At 40.4% G+C, this 22,011-nt stretch overlaps 1 protein-coding gene across 1 annotated transcript; it reads left to right on the top strand.

Moving 5' to 3' along the window:
• Nucleotides 1-433: 433 nt before the first annotated feature.
• On the top strand, nt 434-21,631 carry LOC146313401 (uncharacterized). Its single transcript, XM_084739469.1, has 33 exons — nt 434-1,304; nt 2,391-2,483; nt 3,108-3,854; nt 4,229-4,302; nt 4,573-4,740; nt 5,301-5,461; nt 6,040-6,199; nt 6,297-6,491; nt 6,743-6,902; nt 7,910-7,962; nt 8,097-8,350; nt 9,123-9,294; nt 9,740-9,943; nt 10,456-10,606; nt 10,749-10,840; nt 11,100-11,192; nt 11,696-11,928; nt 12,056-12,236; nt 12,376-12,570; nt 12,779-12,929; nt 13,103-13,218; nt 13,862-14,008; nt 14,171-14,321; nt 14,825-14,944; nt 15,108-15,145; nt 15,893-16,010; nt 16,115-16,227; nt 16,412-16,625; nt 17,043-17,215; nt 17,299-17,443; nt 17,849-18,000; nt 18,690-19,406; nt 20,232-21,631. The coding sequence occupies exons 1-32, from the start codon at nt 434-436 to the stop codon at nt 18,834-18,836; spliced, it is 6,042 nt and encodes a 2,013-aa protein (XP_084595595.1). The 3' UTR covers nt 18,837-19,406; nt 20,232-21,631.
• The last annotated feature ends 380 nt before the right edge of the window (nt 21,632-22,011 follow it).

Genomic DNA, 22,011 nt, shown 5'->3' on the forward strand with positions numbered 1-22,011 from the left:
CTGTTCGTCAAATAAGTCCACGACACGTCACAGGAGTCAAGTCTTAACTTTGATTGCTGCTGCAGAGTCAACAGACCAAGAAATCTCCTCAGATGTGACTAAACTATTACAGAAACTGAAGAAAGATGAGATTACATCTGCAGTTTTTGATGATTCCCATATAGTGCAGCTGGCAAAGGTTTGGTGCCACAGGAATAATGGCAAAAATAAGAAACAGGAAAACATCTCAAAGAAGCTGAGGCACATGGGAAAGCTCCTGTTAACGTTGAGGAAAAAGTCAATAAATAGCTTTGATGATGCTCTCAAATCTGAAAACTTCAGCAAACTAGTTGAAGCTGTCAACGAGCTTGCTGGTTTCAATGAAGAAACAAAGACTGGTCCCAGTAAAAATCTTACAGCAAAATTTGGATATCCGCTTAAGAAAATGGGCGAGATGAACTTGGCCAGGGCTTTGAAAGATGATGGTGATGAACAGACGCTACATGAGGCAGACACATTTCTGAAGCTGTGTGAAAAAGAATGGTTTGCCGTCCCCCCATTGAAATCACAAATGAAGATACCGGCCGTACCGTTCATACATGATGTGCAGCTCCTCTATCAGTGCATGGACAAGACAGCAGCTTCTGCAGTAGAAAGTCTGACGATGTACGAAAGCTCTCCAGTCTACACCGCACTGCTCAGAGTGACCGTTGCTCAGGTGTCGGCATTAAACCCAAACGTGGGAGAGGTTTCAAAAGTGACCCTCCAGTCATTCAATGAAAGGAGTGAGAACGAGCTTCATGAAGATGCTTCTGCCTCCCAGTCACAGTTGGAACAACTTCTGTCCAAGCACTTTGTGAAGATCAATGTTAAGAGCAACAGGGGCAAAAAATTTACTGTTACGTTGAGCCCTAAAATGCTCAGTGCCATAACACTGCTTGTGAGCAAGAGAGAATCATGTGGCGTACATGATAAAAATCCGTTCTTACTTGCAAGACCTGTTGGCATAATTATGAGCTTCTACCACGGACAGCCGTGCGTCAGCACTTACATTGCTCGGTGTGGTGCCAAGAACACAGTGAACCTCAGAGCTGCATGTTTTCGTAAGCACATGGAAAGAATTTTCCACATTCTCAGCCTCGCAAATGAGGAGCTGGATCAGCTAGCCAAACTGCTGGGCCGTGACATCCGGACTGATGCGGAGTATTATCAGACACCAGAGGCAGCTGTCGACATTGCGAAAATCCTAGAGTTACTGTCAGCGTTGGATAATGGAACGCTTGAAAGATTCGAAGGAAAATCTCTTCAGGAAATTGAGATTGCAGGTGAGTGTCCAGTTCAGTACTCGAAGGGAAAATTCAGCTCTTTCCATGTGGATGTCCAGTCAGTGTTGATCATAAATTCGGTCACTGAACCAATAAATTCCTCAGTGCTGCTACACTGGCTGAGAAAGCTGCAAAACCAGTTGCAGTTCTTGCATCCAATGATGTCACAGTGATGTCATTGGTGTTATGGAAAACCTACAGGGTGTTTCAGCTTGGATTTCTAACCTCCACCTCTTTGTTTCTCTTTGTTTGAATCTCTGCCAAATCCTTTGTTTTGGCCAACTAAGTAATAGCTGTAGGCAGTGGTGGTGATACACAGGAACATGGATGTGAGAACTGGAAGCTCACACATTTATTTATCCAACTGACTTCATTTTCAATCAACACTGACTAGACATCCATGTGAAAAGTACCAAATTTCCCTGTAAAGTTGCCCTGTAGAGTTTTCCTTTACCTTTGATTTACATCCATGTTGATCTCTTTAAACAGATATCTGCAAATGAACACAGAATCTGTAGGGAAGGAGTTTGGTGTTTTGGTTTCCATTTGTACTCAGAGTTTTATTGATTAGTCTTGTCTGAGCGGACTTTGGTTGCATTGCTTGTGTGGACAGCAAAAGGTCTTGGTCAAATTGACCAAAGTGCAATCTGTAAACGATGGCTGTGATCTGATCATAGTGATCAAGTGACGCATTTTGAAACTTGAAACTTGAACTGGTGTGTTTTCCTTTAATTTGTCCAAACAAATCATAATTTGTGTTGTTTATAGCACAATAACATCTGTTTTAAAGTGGGACAATCATTTTAAGTGATATGTTATTCACCACAACTGTAGGATGAAAATGCACCTTGAACAATCTTCTTCAAGAACTTGAATTTTACTTTGAAAAACATGTTGGAATCCTGCCAAAAACTCCACAGAGTGCCTTTAAAAATGTCTTACCTGCTAAACAGATTAAATATTAAAGCTTTTGTTTTAATAAAATGATGAATACCTTTGTGATATCAAGATTAATGGTAAACCACAAGACCCAGTTCTGTTGGTGACACAAATGTGTACATGTGCGTGTTTTGCTTTCCTCTGAAGATGAGCTGGAGCCAGATGTGGAGCAGGACAACCCTGAAAACAGTGACGCTGGGGAGGACAACGAAGGGTCCGAGAGTTCTCTTCAGATTAGCGGTATGTAATTGACACAAACTCTCCTGCTGCCCAGTCATCTGTTATATTAATTTTTTTAAGAGTATAGAGACATTTTCAGTGGTACTGAAGCTGGTCTCGTGCACGTGTGCTCAAATATGCACAGGTGGATCATTTACACAGGTATTTGAAGTTTCAAGTGTTTGCTGAATCTGATGTGGCATGTTCGTACAAATTCTTTGTATGAAAAAAGTAAGAGAAATTTAAGATAAGTATACAAAAATGGTCTTGCATGAGGCCCAGAAAAATGCCCAAAATTATTAATTGATTATCAAAATAGTTAGCAACTAATTTTCTTTTGATGAAATTATCGATTAGTCGACTAATTGTTGCAGCTCTAAACTTGAGATTTAACAAAAGGAGGGGGCTGGCAAATCATTGGCTGTCACTACGAAATGTGCAGGTGACTTGGTCTTAAAAATTTGGTTTTATTGACTCAATATCTATTTAATCTGTAGTGTCTGGATATAAAAGAAACCCAATACAAGAAAATAGAGAGGAAAAGTTGGACTTTTCTGGTTGAATGGAAATCTAATGATTAAGTAAACAGTGAACAAAAAAAGTGAAGATAATCTCCTCACGCAGCTGTACCTCTGTCTCCTCTAGGCCATTCCTCCTCAAAAGGCTGCTTATCGACCGCTAAAAAACCCAGGTCCAGCGGGTCCTCCAGACATTTTTCCACAGGGATCCCTGTCCGAGGCAGAGGCAGAGGCAGAGGCAGAGGCAGGCCGAGGAAGAAGAGGCAGGAGAGTGAAAATGAGGCTTCTGACATGAATGATGAGAAAAAGGATGAGGTGAACACAGAGAAGGATGGCTCTTCTCCTGCAGGTCTTTCCTCCTCAGATGGCTGCTTATCAACGGCTAAAAAACCCAGCAGGTCCTCCAGATATTTTCCCACAGGGAGCCCTGTCCGAGGCAGAGGCAGAGGCAGGCCGAGGAAGAAGAGGCAGGAGAGTGAAAATGAGGAATCTGCCCAAAATGATGAGGCGAACCCAGAGAAGGATGACGGGCCAGAGGAAATGCCTGAGAGCGTTGACGTCGACACACCTGTGAAAACACTGTCTCGTGGCAACGAAGATGTAACAAGGATGAGTTTTAGTGATGACGACGAGGACATGCATGTGGACTTTGACATGGACATTGACACAGATGGGGACAGTGTCAGAAATGAGGAAAATGATGGAGATAGTGACACAAACTACTCACCAGCAGAACCTTTGACACCAGACATAGAAGATATGAAAGAGCAGGACGATGACAACTGTGAGACTAAGAAGACCAACAGCTCACCGGACAAACGCACCACTGATGAAGACCTCGAAGAGACGATGGACACTGACATCTCAAAAACAGGTAAAACCAATCTGCTGGCTCTAAAGGAAAAGTCAACGAATCACCAAAGTGATTATTACACAATACTTAAGTTGCCTAGAGCAGTCATCCCTGGACGTCACAACAACGAGTCACAGGAGATTTAATCAGTGTCACCAAATAAATAAAAGACTATGTAAGGAATTCTGGAAGGTTAAGAATTATATCTGCGCTACATCTTTTGTACACCTTTCCAATGGTAAGATCCCATTGGCTTTTTGTGGAGGAAACCACAGCGATTCTAACTAACTGCAGCGCTCTGTAGTATATTAACAGCATTTGAACTGTATAACAAAAGCATGGTTTTGCACTATTCTTATATATTTTATATGCATATCTGATTTTTCCATTTATAGAAAAGAAGAACAAATTATCCGCTGCACTGGCTAGAATGAAAGAAGTGAAGATATTAATCCCAAAACTGGACATTGTGAGTATCTGAATTCTTTTTGTTTTTCTCTCATGATGAAAGTTTGTTCAAAGTAAGAATGAAAACTTTCTTGATAGATGCACTTTTGGCAACCACTTAACTCTTCTGCTGAATAATGGCTGATATTACCATGTTCATTTTTAGCAGTAGGATTTTTCTTCAGGGTCGTGGTTTGTTTTATACACACCTAAAAATGTTAAATGTCACTAATATGAAAATTCTCAACCGTCACATTTTTCCAAGTTTGTATTTTGTGTTTGTTTGTCTTAGGAGAAGTTGCGGGCTCCAGTCCGCTGTCCCCAGTTATCACCGGTGTGTAATTCTGTCAAGATGCCGAAGAAAGATCAGCTCATCCAAAAATCAGACAAAAAGCAGGGTCCAGAATCGTCAAATCCGCAGAGATCTACAGAGAGCAACAGCAAGCCCAGCGGAGCAAAGGTAGGGGAACACACTTCTCCTGAGTTTAAATGATAAACTGTTCATCAGGTGAATATGGCATTTATAAGCATTTAGTCACATCAAGGTATGAGATAACTTCTTAGTTTAGTAAGAAATTTAAATAACATGAAGCCCCAAAAGTCATTTTTATGAGAAAATTGTTGAGCTGAGTATATTCTATCTAAAATTTGAAAGGATATGCAAACATCTTGTCTTTTATTTGAAGCTGGTCAAGTGTCGCATAATTTCTGTATGCAGAGGGAAGGAAGACAAAATAGTGTATAACATAAGATTTATCTGCAAGTCTATATTTCTTATGAATATTTATTACCATTTTCAGTCTATCAGAGGTCCAGTTTATAAGATTTACAGGGATTTATTAGTAGAATATGACAGAAATAGAATGTAGTATTCACAAGTAAGTTTTCATTAGTGTATAATCACCTGAAAATAAAAATTATTGTGTTTTTATATCCTTACAATGAGCCGTTTGTATCTACAGAGGGTGCGGGTGAGCAGCATAATTAGATAAATAACCCATGTTCTCTATCTCGTATCAGGCAGTGCAGATGACCTGCTCCCACTGCAAGAAGAGCATGATGATGGGCCAAACCGCTTACCAGAAGAAGGGATTCACAGACGTCTTCTGTTCCAAAAACTGCCTTTTTGAAATGTTTCCCATCAACAAACCAGCAACGAAGACCTGTCATTACTGTTACAAGTGAGTCTGTGAAAAAAAAAAAAAAAAAAACTTGCGAGGGGAATTTACCTTGATAAGCATCTCCCTCCAGTCATCTGACATTTATTTAGGTTTCTCTTGTTAAATAAGAAAATATTGTCTAGATAACTACTCATCTCGACTTCATGAATCACCCGTTTTGCAGTGTTTCCAATGCGAGCAACAGTAAATGTTGACATAATGTTCTGCAGCTGCTATAGGTTACTTATCATTTGCATATTTTAAGTTTCTAGAGCTGCATCTGACCTGTGAAAAAATGTGACATCTGTGATTTTAATGCACAAAGTTTCCTCTGCATATCAGTGAAGCAGCAGTAATCACAGTAATGATTGTGGTAGAAAAAGTATTTTTATCATCTGAATGTTTCACCACAGTTTGTAGTGATACCAGGATACTGGCACTACTTCCAGCTAATCAAACAGACCTCTCAACCTCTTCATTACCCTGATTATATTATCATGTCTGTCTATGTGACTATTATTTCTGTCGAAGTTAATTCACCACATTAGAGGCTTGTATTGTGGCTAACTCTGTATTATCTCACCTCCTCTTCCTGTCAGGGCCATAACGCAGCCTCTGGACCTCATCATGGCTGCAGTGGACATTAAGGGAACAATGAAGGACTTCTGCAGTGTGACTTGTCTCGCCACTTTTAAGTCCAGTGGTGTGTCTGCCCAAACACCACAGTCAACCTGCAGCATGTGCACCAAATCATGCACTGTAAGCAAAAACAAACTTTTCTTAACTTCAAACCACTGCCAACAAAACTGTTTCTTTAAACTCTCATTCACGACTCCTTTATCATTGTCTTCTACAGACCACGTGTGAGCTGACCCTGTTTGAGACTGTCCACAAGTTTTGCAGCAACTCCTGCATGGAAGATTTCCGCAGGGACAACGTGGCCGTCTGTGACAACTGCAGCAACACCTGCAACAAGAAACTGCTCAAACTGAAGCTGGAGGACGAGACCAAAACCATCTGCAGTGATGAATGTCTGGACGAATTCAAAGAGGTGCAGAAATATCAAAATTATGGTCACATAAAGGTCCAGCTTGTAAGATTTACAGGGATCGATTGGCAGAGTTTGGCAGACATGGTATATAATATTCAAAAGCATGTTTTGCTTTATGCACCGGATCAATGCCCATCTTAAGCCCAGCGTTGAGATTTCCATTAATTGGAACCAAGGAGCTCACTGATTAAAAGTTTTGCTGAATTAAATAATTACTCTCTCTGACATTCTGTTTTTCTGTTAATCCACAGAAAACAAAGTTGTCCCACGAGTGCACCACGTGCCACGTTTCTCGACTGATATCAGAGATGGTTCATGACAAAACTGATGAGGACATGGTGGAGCTCTTCTGCACCCGCACCTGTGTGATCTCATACAGGCAGTGGCTTGCACTTGCCCACAAGCTTCAAGGTACGGAGCAAAAAAGTTTGTCGAGAGAGGATTTTTATTTTCTTAATCCCTGTGCCTCTGTCTTCACTCTCTTCTTCCTCTTTAGCAGGCGTTCAGACAGAAAATACTACTGCATAGTTAAACATAAAGGGCTGGTTTTGTGTAAACTGGTTGCCAGTGAGACAGTAACATCTGATCCATGTTGATTAATACATCTGTAAATTTTAAGGTTTATCAGACTGTAAAACACGACACAGAGGAATCACAGCATCTCTACCACCTGCTGCTGATAGAGAATTAAGGTCATACCTACCACCTTATTTGCTACCTGCACCTCATTCAACAGTTAAACTCTTGCTGCCATGTAACAGACAACACACTGTCATGCCTGCCTTTTTTCTGTTTACAGGCATTTATCACACCATCTGATATCATAATAGATATCGTCCAGCCCGACACAGATTGTGACCACTTTATTAGATGCAGCTCACACAGTGTGACGTGTCATGAAGATAGATGTAACCACACAGTCTGTAGGTTCCTTTACTTTAGTCTCTGTGTCACATATCAGGTGGTCAGAAGTCCTGATGACCACATGAAGGTAAAAAAAATAAAAAAAAGAAAGGCCTGCAGCTCACTCATTGATTATAATTTGTACAGATGTTTTCATTCACTGTGTTGGATGGATGATTAAACATGAGGATGCATGCATGTGTGTTTGTGCATGTGAGAAAATGCCTCCTTCAGTCCCCTTTATTTAGCAGTTTATAAGCATTGAAATGGTTTATAACACACTGTAGTGTTATTGTAAGCATATATAATTGTTTGTGTGCTGTTGTGTAAAGAGATAATGAATGAAAATATAGTAAAACACAACTGTAATAATATAAAACATGTATCCATATCTTATATCTACTTATTACATTTTTAGTCCTTATAAATACTAAATTAAGAGCATTAAAATGTTGCCTATTGGTTTACTTTATGTGCAGTAAACTTAATCACCTGTTTCCGATTTCCCTGTGCAGGAGAGAAAAACAAGAAGAAAAATGGCAAACAATCAAATCAAACATTGAATAGTGTGAGTATATTTGATACAATAAATTAAGCAGGAAATCAGAGATGGAGACAGCAGTTTTTCTGATTCAGTCCTACTTGAGCAGGTTACATGTCAGTCCAGCTGCGGCTTCTAATCACTGTACCATCATCCTGCAGGAGGAGGGAGAGACTCCACTGCACTCCACTGTAAACAAAAGAAATGAAGGGCCTCCAGCTGCTGATACGGACACACCAATACTCATCACTGCAAAATCGTTCGTTGACTGTTTCCACTGTGGAACGCCGATATTAAGAGGACAGACGGTTTACCAGCCGAGGAGCTCACCAGAGGTTTTTTGCTCAGCCTCTTGCATCTCTGAAAAGCATCCCCACATCAAAGTAGTCACCAAAAAGTGCTACAACTGCTTACAGTAAGTCCAGGATACCACTTTTTCTTTTCGTAGGATGATTTTTGTTTCAGCTTCTTAGTTGTGAAAATTGTGTGGTTTTCTTTGTCTTACATCATCATAGACTGAACATGTTTTCTGTTGTATAAAATAAATGATTAATCAAGAAGATAATTAGTAATAATCATTAGTTGTGGCCCTTGTTACTATTTCTTTTTCCAAAACAAGCTTTGTGATCAGTTGGCTGGTTGTGTTTTTGTGGCACATTTTTCAGAAATGTAATGTTCAGGTCGAGTAGCGCAAACACTACTTTAAATTCAGGAGACTGATGTACAGCAGCCAAAGGACTTCGCCCATTCTTTGAAAAAACATGTCTTAAAGGGCTCACATGCATCCTGGAAAACCTGGAAACCAATTTTCTAGTCTTGAAAACATACAGAAAATAAAAAAGAAACAGTAAATGTCCTGAAAAATCATTCTTAGGAAAGAGCAGGGCTGGGTATCGATTTGAACAAATCAGTACCAAGTAGTATCAAAATTTTGCAGCCAAACGATACCTGCATTCAGTCCTTTTGGTGCCCAGATCTGGAGAACAGTGATAATATTTGGTTTTACTTGCAGCCAATCACTGCAAGCGTTTTTTAGAACCTTGAAAAAGAGGTAGTACTCCATTGTAAGTGTTTAGGCATACTGCTGTCGTAGTTTTTAAATGATACCCAGCCCTAGAAACGAGCGGGAATCTTGAAAGGCCCCACTATACGACTGACAGAATCTCAACTTCGTTTCACTCCCTCAGGGTGATAATGCGGCCTCACAACATCATCCTGGCTCCGGTGGATGATTCAGGAACTATGAAGGAACTGTGCAGCAACGCCTGCCTCTTATCTGTCAACTCCAAGAGGGACATGGCTGCCCCAAAACCAGCAGCACCTCGGTTTTGGTGCAGGATGTGCACCAGATATAGCATTGTAAGAAAAAAAATTACTTTTAATCACATCATTGCCCAGCACTTTTTTAATATATCTTGATTGGGACTCTGCAGTTGTATGTTGGTGTGATTGTGTGTGATGTGTGGCTGAAAAGTTCTGTATTTTTCTTATTGTCATCAAATCCCATGAGAAGACCAAAACCAACAAAGCCTTCTTTTGTCTGTCAACACTTTCCGACTTCCCTACTCAGCCCCAAGCAAATATACAGTATAGTTTTATATATTTATTTTTTTTAAGGCTCAGTCAGTTCCTTAAACAGCTGGGTGCTGTAGCTTTCAGCACACCTTACTCAAACAGCAATAAAATGTTGCATTTGTCAGGGACGTTTCTAAGCTGTGACACATGTTGTAGCATTGTCTCAAAATAAACTAAAGTTCCCATGTTCATGGTTTTTTTTTTTTTGGTTTTTTTTTGTCATCCTCAGTGCAAATTCGCCGTGACCCTGGATGGTGTGATGCGCAGATTTTGCAGCGACCCCTGCATCATCAATTACCACAAAATCAACAACTTGCCTCTGTTTACTTGTGACGTCTGCAGCGCCGTCTGCCTTGACAGCCATCTCACACTGACGATGGAGGACGGCAGCAAAACCATCTGCAGCGAAGAATGTCTGGTCAAGTTCAAAGAGGTGCTGAAATCAAACGTTCCAGTCATGGTCAAAAACAAACTATTCCTTTACATATCTGGTGTTAAGTGTTTTCACACTGCACAAACTAACATATGGTACAGCCATCTTATTATCATATTAGCACGAGGAAATGTTGCTTGGGAAAATAAGAAATAGATGAATAATTTGTCCACAAAATTTGAAAACTAGGAAGTGAAAGATTAATAGATTACAAAATACAGTTAATTTACAACTGTATTTTTTACAAACAATTGTTGCTAAGATGTTTGGACATTAAAACACAGCAAAATAGGAAAAGACATCCGTGCTTTTTACAAAACAAGCATTTGTAGCTTATAAAGAAGCAGCAGAATGAAATCAGTTCTTTTTAAGAGATTTAAAGAGCAGCTTTGCAGCAAAGTGAGTTTGTTGTTAAATAAAATAGAACCTGCCTGATCAGCAAAAGATCTAAACATCCTGATCCTGTGCTGTGTCTTACGTTGTTTTCTCTGCTGTTTTTTCATAACTTGCAGAAAATCGAGACCCCTCAGATGTGCCCCATGTGCCAGACATCCCATCAGATGTCAGACATGGTTGAAAATAAAAACGATGAGGGCAAGCTGGACTTCTTCTGCAGCAACAGATGTCTGATGGTCCACAAAGCTCAGTCTGTCACTGTTTCAGGTACTGCAGTCATTCCCCTCAAACTTTGACTCCCTCCACTACCTTTATTTACTTTGTTTAGGTACTTTTGCATTGAATTATGTGTGTTTTTTATGTTTTTTGTTTTTTGAGCCAGTGACTAATTCACAAATTCTCCTTAAAGGAAAGAATGGCCCCACAGTTGAGGACAAGGACATTAAAGAAGACATTAAAGACATTAAAGAAGTGAAGCCATCACTTCTGAGTTTGGACTGTGTGAGTATTATATTTATTAACATCTTCTGCGATAATTATAATACACTGATTCAAGGCACGACTTTAAACCATGTTTCTGTTAAGCGACATGACAGATTTTGTAGCCGAGAAGTAATAACACTACAGAGTTTTTTCCAGTGTGTACATGTTAGAAGGTACATTTACGCACCAGTTAGAGTCGTCACAGTTCTTCAGTCACAGACGTCTCTGTTGTAAATGTTACACAGCTAATCCGTCTCTCACTTCACTCCTCGTCAAGATAAAACAAGAGCCCATCGATGAAGACTTCAAACCAGATCTCACATCCTCCATATCCACAGAGAACATCAAGGACGAGCCGAATGTGCCGAAGGTAGAACACATGATACGATCACAGGAGATGAAAATCATACTTAGAATCTGTTAAAATCTGCTTATAACTGTATAGTTACAGCTATAAGCACTCATAGATAATCATAATGCTTTATATGCATTTTATATACTTTATATGCTTTTTATGCTTTAGAACAATAATCGTAACACATTCTTAAGCATTATATAACAGCTTATAAGGTCACGAATCATCATATTTCATAACTGCTGGTCTCTCACTAATATTTTTTGTAAGGATCATGGTGTATTATAAGTACAGTAACTCTAAACCAAAACCCTAACCCTTAAAGAATGGGCGCCTTCTGCATTGGCTTCATTTTCCCGCTCAGGTTGCTGCTTGGTCTCTGATATTAATAAGATAAACAGTAGAAGATACACAACAGTGAACATTTAGGAATATATTTAAATATTGTTACTGTACGTTTAAGTGCACTGACGTCTACCCTTTTACTGTGCATCATCTTGTTGTTCTGTTTTTGACAGGAGGACTTGAAGATTGATTCAGTCTTCTCCTTGAAGGAAGACTCCACGTCCACAACGCCCCCCGTCACCCAGATGGACCTGCCTGCGTCTTGCTCCAACTGCAAAAGGATCCTGCTGGATGGAGAGACCGTTTATCAGAGGAAAGGACACGTCGATATCTTCTGCTCCACTCCCTGCCTTTTGAAGTTTTACCAAATGAAAAAAGCCAAGAAGAGCTGCCACTTCTGCCTTCAGTGAGTCCTGACAGTGGTTTAATTCACTAAATGTTCTTCAGCTAAACTTTTCTCAGCTGTATCTACACATTCTTAGTGTCAAAGATTGTAGACATTGAGCTGATCTCATCCGTCCTCGTCCTCTCAGAACGATAACACAGCCTCAGGGCATCCTCCAGGCTCCAGTGGACAGTGAGAATACAATGAAGGATTTCTGCAGCCGGACCTGCCTGTCCTCCTTCAACTACAAGAGAAATATGTCCTCTAAAATGCCCATCAAGCCACTCGCATCACATTCACAATGCAGCATGTGCAGCAGATATTGCATTGTAAGAGACAAAGGAACAAATTCCTGCTATAAGAATAATCTCATATAAACATTTCAATTCACAGCTCTTTGTTATCCATGTGTATATGAATTTAAAATATTATGAATTATGGGTGACACACTGGTTTATCCTCCTGCAGAGCAAACGTGAGATCATACAGCAGGACGTCGTCCACAAGGTCTGCAGTGATCCCTGTTATCTCCGCTTCTGCAACATGAACAACGTGTCCAGCTGTGAAAACTGTCACTCCCTCTGCAGCACATCTGTCACGCTCAAGATGGATGATGGCAGCAAAAAACTCTGCAGTGCAGAGTGTCTGGCCCAATTCAAACAGGTAACAAAATCTAGATAAAAAAAAAAACACATATAGTTAAGCTATAAGCTATAGAACTGCCCTGTAAGGCTGGTATTGAAACCAGTAATTTCTGAATGTCTCCCTGCTCTACAAGTTGCTTTAGATGAGGTGTCCTAGATTCCTCTTGGTCCCAAATTTAAAATGCTCTGCGTTAAAATGCTCTGGACTTGTTTTTATGACTTTGCAGAAAATGAACACACCGCAGCCGTGTGCCATGTGCTCTGCGCCCCGTTTAATGTCGGATATGGTTGAAAACAAAAACAGTGAGGACGTGGTGGAGCTCTTCTGTACCAACAGTTGTGTGATGGCAGCCAAGATCCAGGCTATCAGTGCAGCAGGTACGATGCTATAACTTTGACCAACTTCTCTTTGTCCTTCTCTTTCTGTCTATAATAAGGTTCCAGCTTGTTTTCTGCAATGTGCCATGTGTCAAGTTTACATATGTTTGATATTAAATAATTGCTTCAGCCACTGGCCGAGTTTCTATCATGAAACCTCCTTTTCTCTGCAGGTATTCCATTGAATTGTGACAACTGTGGTAAGACTACAATTCCAGCCTGCCACCTCGCCATGTCAGATGCCTCCATCAGAAACTTTTGCACTCTAACTTGTGCCATGACTTTTAAGGTAATACAACCTACATCTTAAGCGCCATTCACACGGGACAAGTATTATAGAGGACCTCTAGTAATTTGTAATAATCGCAGAGATCATCTGTGATCTTAAGTCTGTGCCATGTGCATAACTTTAAAGTAGAAATTCTGCTGCAAACTGCTGACCATAGTTCATCAAACGCAGAGGTCCTGGTATAAAATTAGTCCCATGCAAATCTGCATCTTGGTGATTTGGTGTTTTTTTTCTGTGTTCCGACAGCTGAACAAATATATAATTTGATCACCACTCATAAATATGTTGAACAGCAGGCAGCAGCTGTGCTGTGAGTTTGTCTGCTGATGTTTATGCAGAGTGATGATGACAGAAGGTTTGCTGATGTGCAAATGTGTGTCTAAACTGTATGATTCATGTGGCTGCTGAAGAAAAGACGCTCCAATTCTGAAATGTTGATGTTACGCAGGGCTTTGACATCATATCTGGGGGATAATCTCAGTAAAAAAACTACTACTTAGCCCTGTTACTCACTGGCATCCTGTCAAGTGTGTACTCTGCCTCTCAACTGGTGTCAGCTGTAATTGGCTCCACCCACCATACTTGAAAGATAAACTAAAGGAGATTATCTGTGTCAGTTTTTCTCTTTTGTTTCATTCCACAGGAGAAATCACAGACCCAGAATTCTGCCACTAACCCAGCAACAGCCTCGGATCAGACCCAGTGTGATTACCTCAAACCACCAGAGAAACTGCCGTGTGCTCAGTGTCAGCGCATCTTAAAAACTACACCCAACGTCGTCCAGAACAAAGTATGTTGGGTCTGGTTTGTGCTGTTATGTCCTTTTTTTTGCACAGTTTTATTATGACAGTGTTGACCTACCAGCTGTAAACTTCTCATTGTGAAAGCTTAGAAACAGAAACATGCACAAGATAACTTGTGTGAATTTGTTTATGTGTGTGTTTGTGCACAGGGCAAAATTAATTTCCTGTGCAGCCTGGCCTGTTCTCATGAATTTAAGAGGGTCAACAACATCATGGGCAAGTGTGAATATTGTAAGAATGAAAGGATCATCAGAGACGACAAGAAGGTGGATGGCAAAGACTGCTACTTCTGCAGTGACAGTAAGAGGACACAGCAACAATAGATAGATAGATGGATGTTGGTCGCAGTGTTGGATCACAGTACTTTTAAAAATAGCTTGTTACCTTACAAGATCACTGCCATTAAAAAGTAACTCACTATAGTACAACATTACCTGAATGTCAGTCTAACAGTCTTTCATTCATTCAGTCAACCTTTATTTTAACTCAAAAATACACAGAGGTGGAGACAAAATATCCTAGACAATAAGAAACACAAACTTAGATTTAAAAAAAAGGTTATAAAAAGTGAAAATAATAGAAAGCCTAATTACTAAATTAATGATGCCTTAAGAATAAATAAACCAATGAAAGAGGAAGGAAGGAAGGAAGGAAGACCATACTTGAGTTCAGTTGGTGGGTTATTAAGAGCTCGGACCTGACGAGGACGTCTGGTTTGACTTTTGTTTGTATTTATCGTGTAATATGTTATTAGTTTCATCACCAACAGCCCCTGCTGACTCCTGTTTTTCTCCTGCCAAAAGTCTCTTCACCTCCCAGATCCGCAGACACAGTGGAGACCTCCCCGGTCATCACAAACGTCATCTCGCTTGCTGGCGCTTTGGCGAGGTACCCCAGTGCCTCTGTCAGCTCTGCACAGACTGGTACATACTCACACAGACATCATCCATCCATCCATTGATCTACATTATGCACACACAGACTATAGGATAGCTGTTAAATGTGATAAATTAAGATGCTTCATGTGTTTTGGTTCATTTGTTGTGGATGTGTGTTTTTCTGACTCAATTTCTCATTTCTCCACAGTGTCTGTCTCTGACATCCAGACAAAAGTTGTTGGACACGTAAGTTTACTCCAAACAACAAATCCTCCACATATTGTAGTGTAATGGCATATTTTCTATCATGATGTTCATCCAGCATATGAGGCTCATCCAGTATTGCTGCATTGTGTTGTTTGGTACTTTCCCAGAGGAGTTGTAATGATGTGCTTGACTACAATATTATCATCCTCACCTTGATACTTATTGGTACTTTCCCAGGACCTGGTTCCCACCACTCAGGCCAGCTGTCCTTTTCCTTTTTTTAAAAAAATGTGTGATTAAACCACACAAACATAAGGGAAGTAGCAATTTGCTAGAATACGAAATTACGCTAAGGCTAATTTAGAGAATATTTGATACACAGGTATGTTCGGATGTGAGTTGAAGTGGGAGGAGCCTCCAAATGGTATATAATAGAGTGTTTTGAACCCTTTTCTTCAGTCTAACCTCGGGTTTGGCTCATGTTTGTTGGTTTTTCTATACCAGAGAGATCAATAAACTTTGTATGACAGAACTTGTTGCTCCTGCAGTGATTCTTCCAGACTCTTCTTGATTCACCTTTAATGATGGTCTGAACTTTGACAAAAGAGTGATAACTGGTTTTTTGGTTAAGGTGTTGTGGCAATAACCCCAGACCTCACTGGCCTATCTTCTGAGACTTTTTGTCACGACAGTAGTATCTCTCCCAGATATGCAGATCATTCTTGCTCCTCTTGGTGTTTGAATTATTGTTGTTAAAGACATTATCATTGTTTGTCTGATCGTCAGGCAAGTGTTCAGACAGCTCCCAAAGAACTGAAGAACAAGTCAATGCTCTGCACACCTCTGGTCCATAACAAAGGAGTCTCCTGCACAACTCAGACTGTCAACAAAGAAGCACAGACAGGTAAAATTCATCGCTGATGCCAAGACAAAAAATTTACTAAATATAAAACTTCAAAGACGTGTAAGAGTTTTGATTTTGTTTCTGTCTTTTTCTGTTGTGTGTAGACAACTGTGCACCCAAAGTCGTCGTCCTGCCTCTCCCACTGCCGGTGTACGTTCCTCTGCCCCTGAACATGTACAGCCAGTACACACCACAGCCTGTGGGCCTTCCCTTACCGGTATGTAGAACACCTCTGACACCTCAGGGCTTTACACTGAAAGAAGAATGCTCATATTCTTTCAACTTATGGATTTTTCTTAAATGGTGCTTAGTTTAGTCCAGGTTATGCCCTCAGGAAAATCAGTACTTGCTAAGAAAATTACTTGAATCTGAAGCTTCTTAACAAACTGTCCCTGCCGCAGCTGCCTGTACCCGTGTTTCTTCCTGTGACGGCGGACACCTCTGACACAACTGTGAAAGCCTCGACAGGGACGCTTCAGTCTGACCCTGGAGAGCTCAGCTTAAAGTCTGATGAGACGAAGATAATGCAGGATGAGAAGAACGAGAGAGGGGACGAGCATAGGGACAGAGTGGTGTCAAAAGAGGGACAAAGACAAGAAGTTCACACTCCAAAGGGTAAGACATATGATGCAAATGAAGTGAAGTGATGATACAGTTATACCTTGGACTTGAGAAAGGAAGGATATTTCATAAAACCCTTTGACTCAGCAATGAACCAGAAATCTAAACATTATGCTAGAAAGATTCAGAGTCAGTAACATTGTGTACGGTTGACAAACAGTAAATATAATTTCACAGTATGTTTAACATCAAGATTTGTTATTTATTTATTTATTTTTCTTACAAAAGGCTTCATAGTTTAACGAATAGCATTTGGACATACATGAGGGGCCCCTGGTATATTTTCTCTCTTTCAAGGCATCCTTGGCTGAGGACAAAATAAGAATCTGTTCTTTAGAGGACACAAAACATGTAAAGTCTCCAGCTTCATATTGGTTGATCCTTGACGTCTCTCACCTTTGTTGTTTTCAGAGCACACCGTCAGTTGTAGCGATGACTTGGATAAGAATCATCACAACAGTTTGATCAATCAGGACTCCTTCTCTGACTCCAGCTTCAGCTCACTCAGTCACGTTAAAACACCTCCGGTTTCAGAAGTGGGAACGCCCAGTGAAACTGTGGGCAAAGTCCTCAACGAGAACAAGGTAACAAACCAGAAGGGAAATGAGTTTAGAGGCTGTGGAATCGTTTTTCTGTGGTGTGATCTTGTCTTTCCTCTCTATCCAAGGGTCAAAAGCTGCAGCCGCCTAAGGACAAGACACCTCAAAGAGACTTTTCTAAGCACCACAAACTGAAGAGTCAGTGTGGAATTGATGCGTGGAAGAAATGGATACAGTGGAGGGAATCGCAAACCAACCTGGACCCCATTTCATGTATGTTTTCCTAACTTTATTTGATTTTCTTTAGTCTTGATATGAAGTTTGCAAAACTCATTTTTGTGACTTCTTGCTATGAAACAATGTCAGTATATGTAACTGATGCCATATGGTTTGATTTCCCTAATTGTACCACTACAAAAGTCAATATCAGTCATCTTTCCTTATTACATTACTGGTGTTAAAATGATGATTGAAGTTAGGTTGTATGAGACATTTATCCGTATTCAGTGTATTACCTACAGTAAATGGCGGTTGGCATGGAAATGAAAGTCAGCCGCCATTACCCTAAACATGGAATAATTAAGCAACATGTGAGCAATGAGCTGACATCAGGTTTTCACTGCTGTCTGAAACCAATACAACATGGCTGACACATCCTCTGACTCTGTCTTGTGTCAGCTCAAGCTGTGACGTTTAGCGAGGACATTCTTCGCTGCTCTGTGACCGAGCTGAGTGACGGCCTCTGTTGTTTCGTTACTGAGGTCAAACAGCCTGATGGAGAGCCGTACTCACCCGACGGCCTGTTCTACATCTGTCTCAGCATACAACAGGCAAGACGACCATTGGACATTTTTTGTGCTTTCTGGTGAAATTCTGTTGAGCTGTTGAAGTTGTACATGTATGCACTGTGTATTCACTAATAAAAACAGACTGTTAGGTTTATTGATTGGATATAACTGAGATACAGTGTGTTAACCAGGTACAGGTAGACTTGACAAGCAGTTAGAGGTCTTATTGATATAATTAGAGGTTTTGCTTTTGATTCCTGAGTTAATGCTGCATTCACATGCTCCTCAGATGGTCACATTTCCAGAGTTTAGAAGTTGTTCTTCCAACTTTGGTGCATTTGTGTTGTTATGCAAATATGTTGAAACAGTTTGAAGCTTTATATTACAAAGTGATTGTGTCCCAGACTTTTTGCTGCACCAGAGCGTTCCCTAAAACCGCTAAATTACTGCTTCACCTGACTTTTCACAACACACATCTCAGATGAATTGAACAAACATTAATAACACAACAAGAGAGAATACGCTGAGTAAAATAAACAAATAAAAAATTTATGCTAGTTTCCCTCTCCCATCATCCTCTTCATATCTGCTCAGTATGTTGTTTTTAGTATCTGTTGTGTCCTTTACAAACTGCAGACAGCACACCGTTGGAAATCATTTGTTACATTAGTGTGTATGATCACACCGTTCTTGTTTTTTTGTCTGACTGTTAATTTGTTGTTTCTCTTTAGTACCTGTTTGAGAACGGTCGTATGGAGAACATATTCAGTGACCCGATGTACAAAAAGTTCTCTGTTCAGTTCAGCAGGATCCTGAGAGGCTTCAGACCCTCCGTCACAGCCGGCGGTGAGTCTTCACGTCTTTGTTTCTGTATCTGATCGACTCAGATTGACCAGATTTATATCGGGTCCCTCTTCTCCTCTGCAGGTTATGTCCATTCCCGCGTGGAGGAGGAGTTTCTGTGGGACTGTAAACAGCTGGGGGCGTACTCCCCCGTCGTCCTCCTCAACACCCTGCTCTTCTTCTGCTGCAAGTACTTTGGCTTCACCACGGTGGAGCAGCACCGCCAGCTCTCCTTCGCCCACATCAGGCGCTGCACCAAAACGAACCAGGACTACACCAAGACCACCTTCCTGCGCTTCTACCCCCCAGTATCCATGAATGAAGCAGAGTCAGGTACCAGTAAGACTAGGGGGAAAAAGAAGTACCAGACTGTAATATCATTGATGCAAGATGTAAAAATACTTGTTTTGTGTGTGTGTGTGTGTGTGTGTGTGTGTGTGTGTGTGTGTGTGTGTGTGTGTGTGTGTGTCAGACATAGACGGCATCCCAGCTAAGAGGCATAAGAAAGATGAAAGTAGCGAGGATAATATTCTGGAGATGATGGAGAACACAGAGAACCCTCTCCGCTGTCCAGTCAGACTCTATGAGTTCTACCTCTCCAAGTGGTTTGTAGCTTTATTTTTTGTCTTCATTTATAGTTCAGTCGTGTTATCGACTCTTTATCTGCTGGATTTCTTTTCTTGTCCACCCTCCTGCTGATGTAATATTAAAGTTTTACTGGTTATATAATAGTGTGAGACCTCAAGGCCAGTAATATTTTTACTTTGAACTTAGAGGTGTGCTGATATTTGATGTTTAAACCTGCAGTAACCATTTTTTGACACTTGGGGGCAGTGGATGCCATAAACACAACACTGACAATCATCATCATTAAAGAGTAACTTTGGTATTTTTTTGTATTTTGTATTTTGTATTCCTTCAGTAATCCCTGTGTGCAACTGTGTCCCACCAAACTACGTCCACAAAAAACACTTTCACACACTCATTCTGAGAGTATAGTTCATAATGCATGTGTGAAAAAGTGTCTGACATTCTAGAAAGGATCCCTACAGATATTTTTTAAGCGCATGATGGCTTTTGTTGAAGCCAAACCCACCACGCTCCATTGCCAAAAACAGTAATTTTATCATTGTAAAACAATTCAGAATTGACAGAAACTAAATAAAACTCACCAAAACTGTCTTAACTCTTCCTTCCACTGCTCCAGCAATGACCAACTCTGGATGTTTGGTGGAAAGAAATCTTTAATTCACCAAGTTAGATGAAAATTACACACCACACACATTTAGTACACATGAAAACACAACATGCCTTAAATTACTTATGAACTGGTATTTTATGTAAGAAGCAGTCAGAATGAACAATCTGAGTCCCTGTCAGTCCAAACTCACTGACCGTTTTTATTTTCTGTTTTCTCTTCTTCCACCCAGCTCAGAGTCGGTGAAGCAGCGCATCGACTTGTTCTACCTTCAACCGGCTCGCTCCTGTGTTCCCAGCAGCCCTCTGTGGTTCTCCTCCACCCCTCTGGACGACAGCACAGTGGAGGCCATGCTTGTACGAACCCTCGCTGTTCGAGAGCTGCAGGGGGGAGTTAGAGGAGGTGTGGACCAGCAGACGTCAGATAACGAGGAGGATTCAGAGTGATGAAGTGCAGATGAAGATGTTTTTTTTTTTTGAGACAGCTGTTTTAAATTGGGCAACAAGTCTGTTTAAAATTTTCTGAGAAAAACATTCCATCAAACAGAAATATAGAGATTAAGTCTTTAACACTCCTGTGGCTTAGATCAAACAGACTTCACACGGGCATCTAAATTAATCGACTAATTTGGCATGAATTATGGGTAAATTCTATAACTGAAAAATATGGCTGAACAACCGGCTGCATCAAACAGTCAGCTCCATTCAATCCAGCAGCCTTCTGGGAAAATTTGACAGTTTAATGGGAAATTTTGTCTGAATGTCTGTCTGAATTTGACATTGTAATGGGAAAATTCAGGGAAGAGTGTAGCAAAACAAAAAACTTCCAGTAGCATAAAATATCTATGCAGCGCAGAGTTACTGTGGCTTCTTAAAGGGATGGTTTGGGGTTTTTGAAGTGTGGTTGTATGAGGTACTTATCCACAGTCAGTGTTATTACCTACAGTAGATGGCAGTCGACCTGACCCCAGTTTAGAGAAGCAGCAGTAGAGCTGGTGTAGGAAGCTAAGCTAAAGGTCCTGCTGTGGACAGGGTCAGCAGCAAAATGTATTTTAGCCACTTAAAAAAAAATCAGTATCAGTTTCACAAACTAACTGATTGAAGCAGCAGTAGACTTCCACCTCCGGTGTTCTGTGAGGTTAAATTACTGCTTTTGCCAATATTTAGCTTATTTTATTTTTTCCTGTGGGGAAGAAAATGGTTTGACAGCAAGATAAAGTAGTGAAGTGACTATGGTTAAGTACGTCATACAACCACACTTCAAAAAAATCCAAATAAACCCTTTAACAAACCACAGATTATGAATCATGATTCCTCTTTTGTTTTGTCATTTGGTGCAGAGTTTGCCGGGGGAAAAGTCCCTGCATTTTTTAGTCTGTACTTAAATGAATCAAAGAGAGAATGAACACTGGTTTAACACTAAAAACCAGGAAAAAATATTTCTGTAAAATCAGTTTCTGATGTTGTTCAACTTTAAAAGAGAAGTTTACGTTAACTGCCGATTTATACAGTTTGTAAAATCTTTTTTTAAATTGTTTTTTTTGTCCCTTCGGTCAGTTGAATGTTGATACATAATGTTGTGACTTGAGATTGTCATTTTTTATTTTTAAATAATAAAAATAACGAAAAGTAATCTTTGTTTTACATCACCTTATGATGGAAAAAATGATGGAGAAAAATACTATTGTGTTCATGTTGTAGACAAGTGATTCCAGTTCTCGCTCACAGATGGTTAAACACCTGTGTGGACGTACGATGGCTGCAGATGAGATTGAGAAACATGTCAGGGCGTTAAAGTGGGGAGTTATTAATGTGAATCCTCATAGTCAACATGGTGGTTTATTCAGGTTTCTGTGTCCCGCAGAGATAATTTTGACCAATATTTTTTGTCTTTGTTTTAATTATCATTCTCCCCGTGCACACAGGAACATATTGTGAGTAGGAGGGCTGCTCTGAGTGCGTACAGCTCTGCAGCTCTGCAGCTCTACAGCTGTAGCCTTCAAATACATCCTG

Source organism: Lutjanus erythropterus, chromosome 16 (genome assembly GCF_056507025.1).
Source record: "Lutjanus erythropterus isolate fLutEry1 chromosome 16, fLutEry1.hap2, whole genome shotgun sequence".
Lineage (NCBI taxonomy): Eukaryota > Metazoa > Chordata > Actinopteri > Lutjaniformes > Lutjanidae > Lutjanus > Lutjanus erythropterus.

Excerpts from the sequence above, each read along its gene's own strand:
- LOC146313401 (XM_084739469.1), top strand. The coding sequence starts at position 434 with ATGAACTTGGCCAGGGCTTTGAAAGATGATGGTGATGAACAGACGCTA. Across the intron at positions 8,351-9,122 it reads AAGTGCTACAACTGCTTACA|GGTGATAATGCGGCCTCACA; the intron begins GTAAGTCCAGGA and ends TCACTCCCTCAG. Across the intron at positions 12,930-13,102 it reads CCAGGCTATCAGTGCAGCAG|GTATTCCATTGAATTGTGAC; the intron begins GTACGATGCTAT and ends TTTTCTCTGCAG.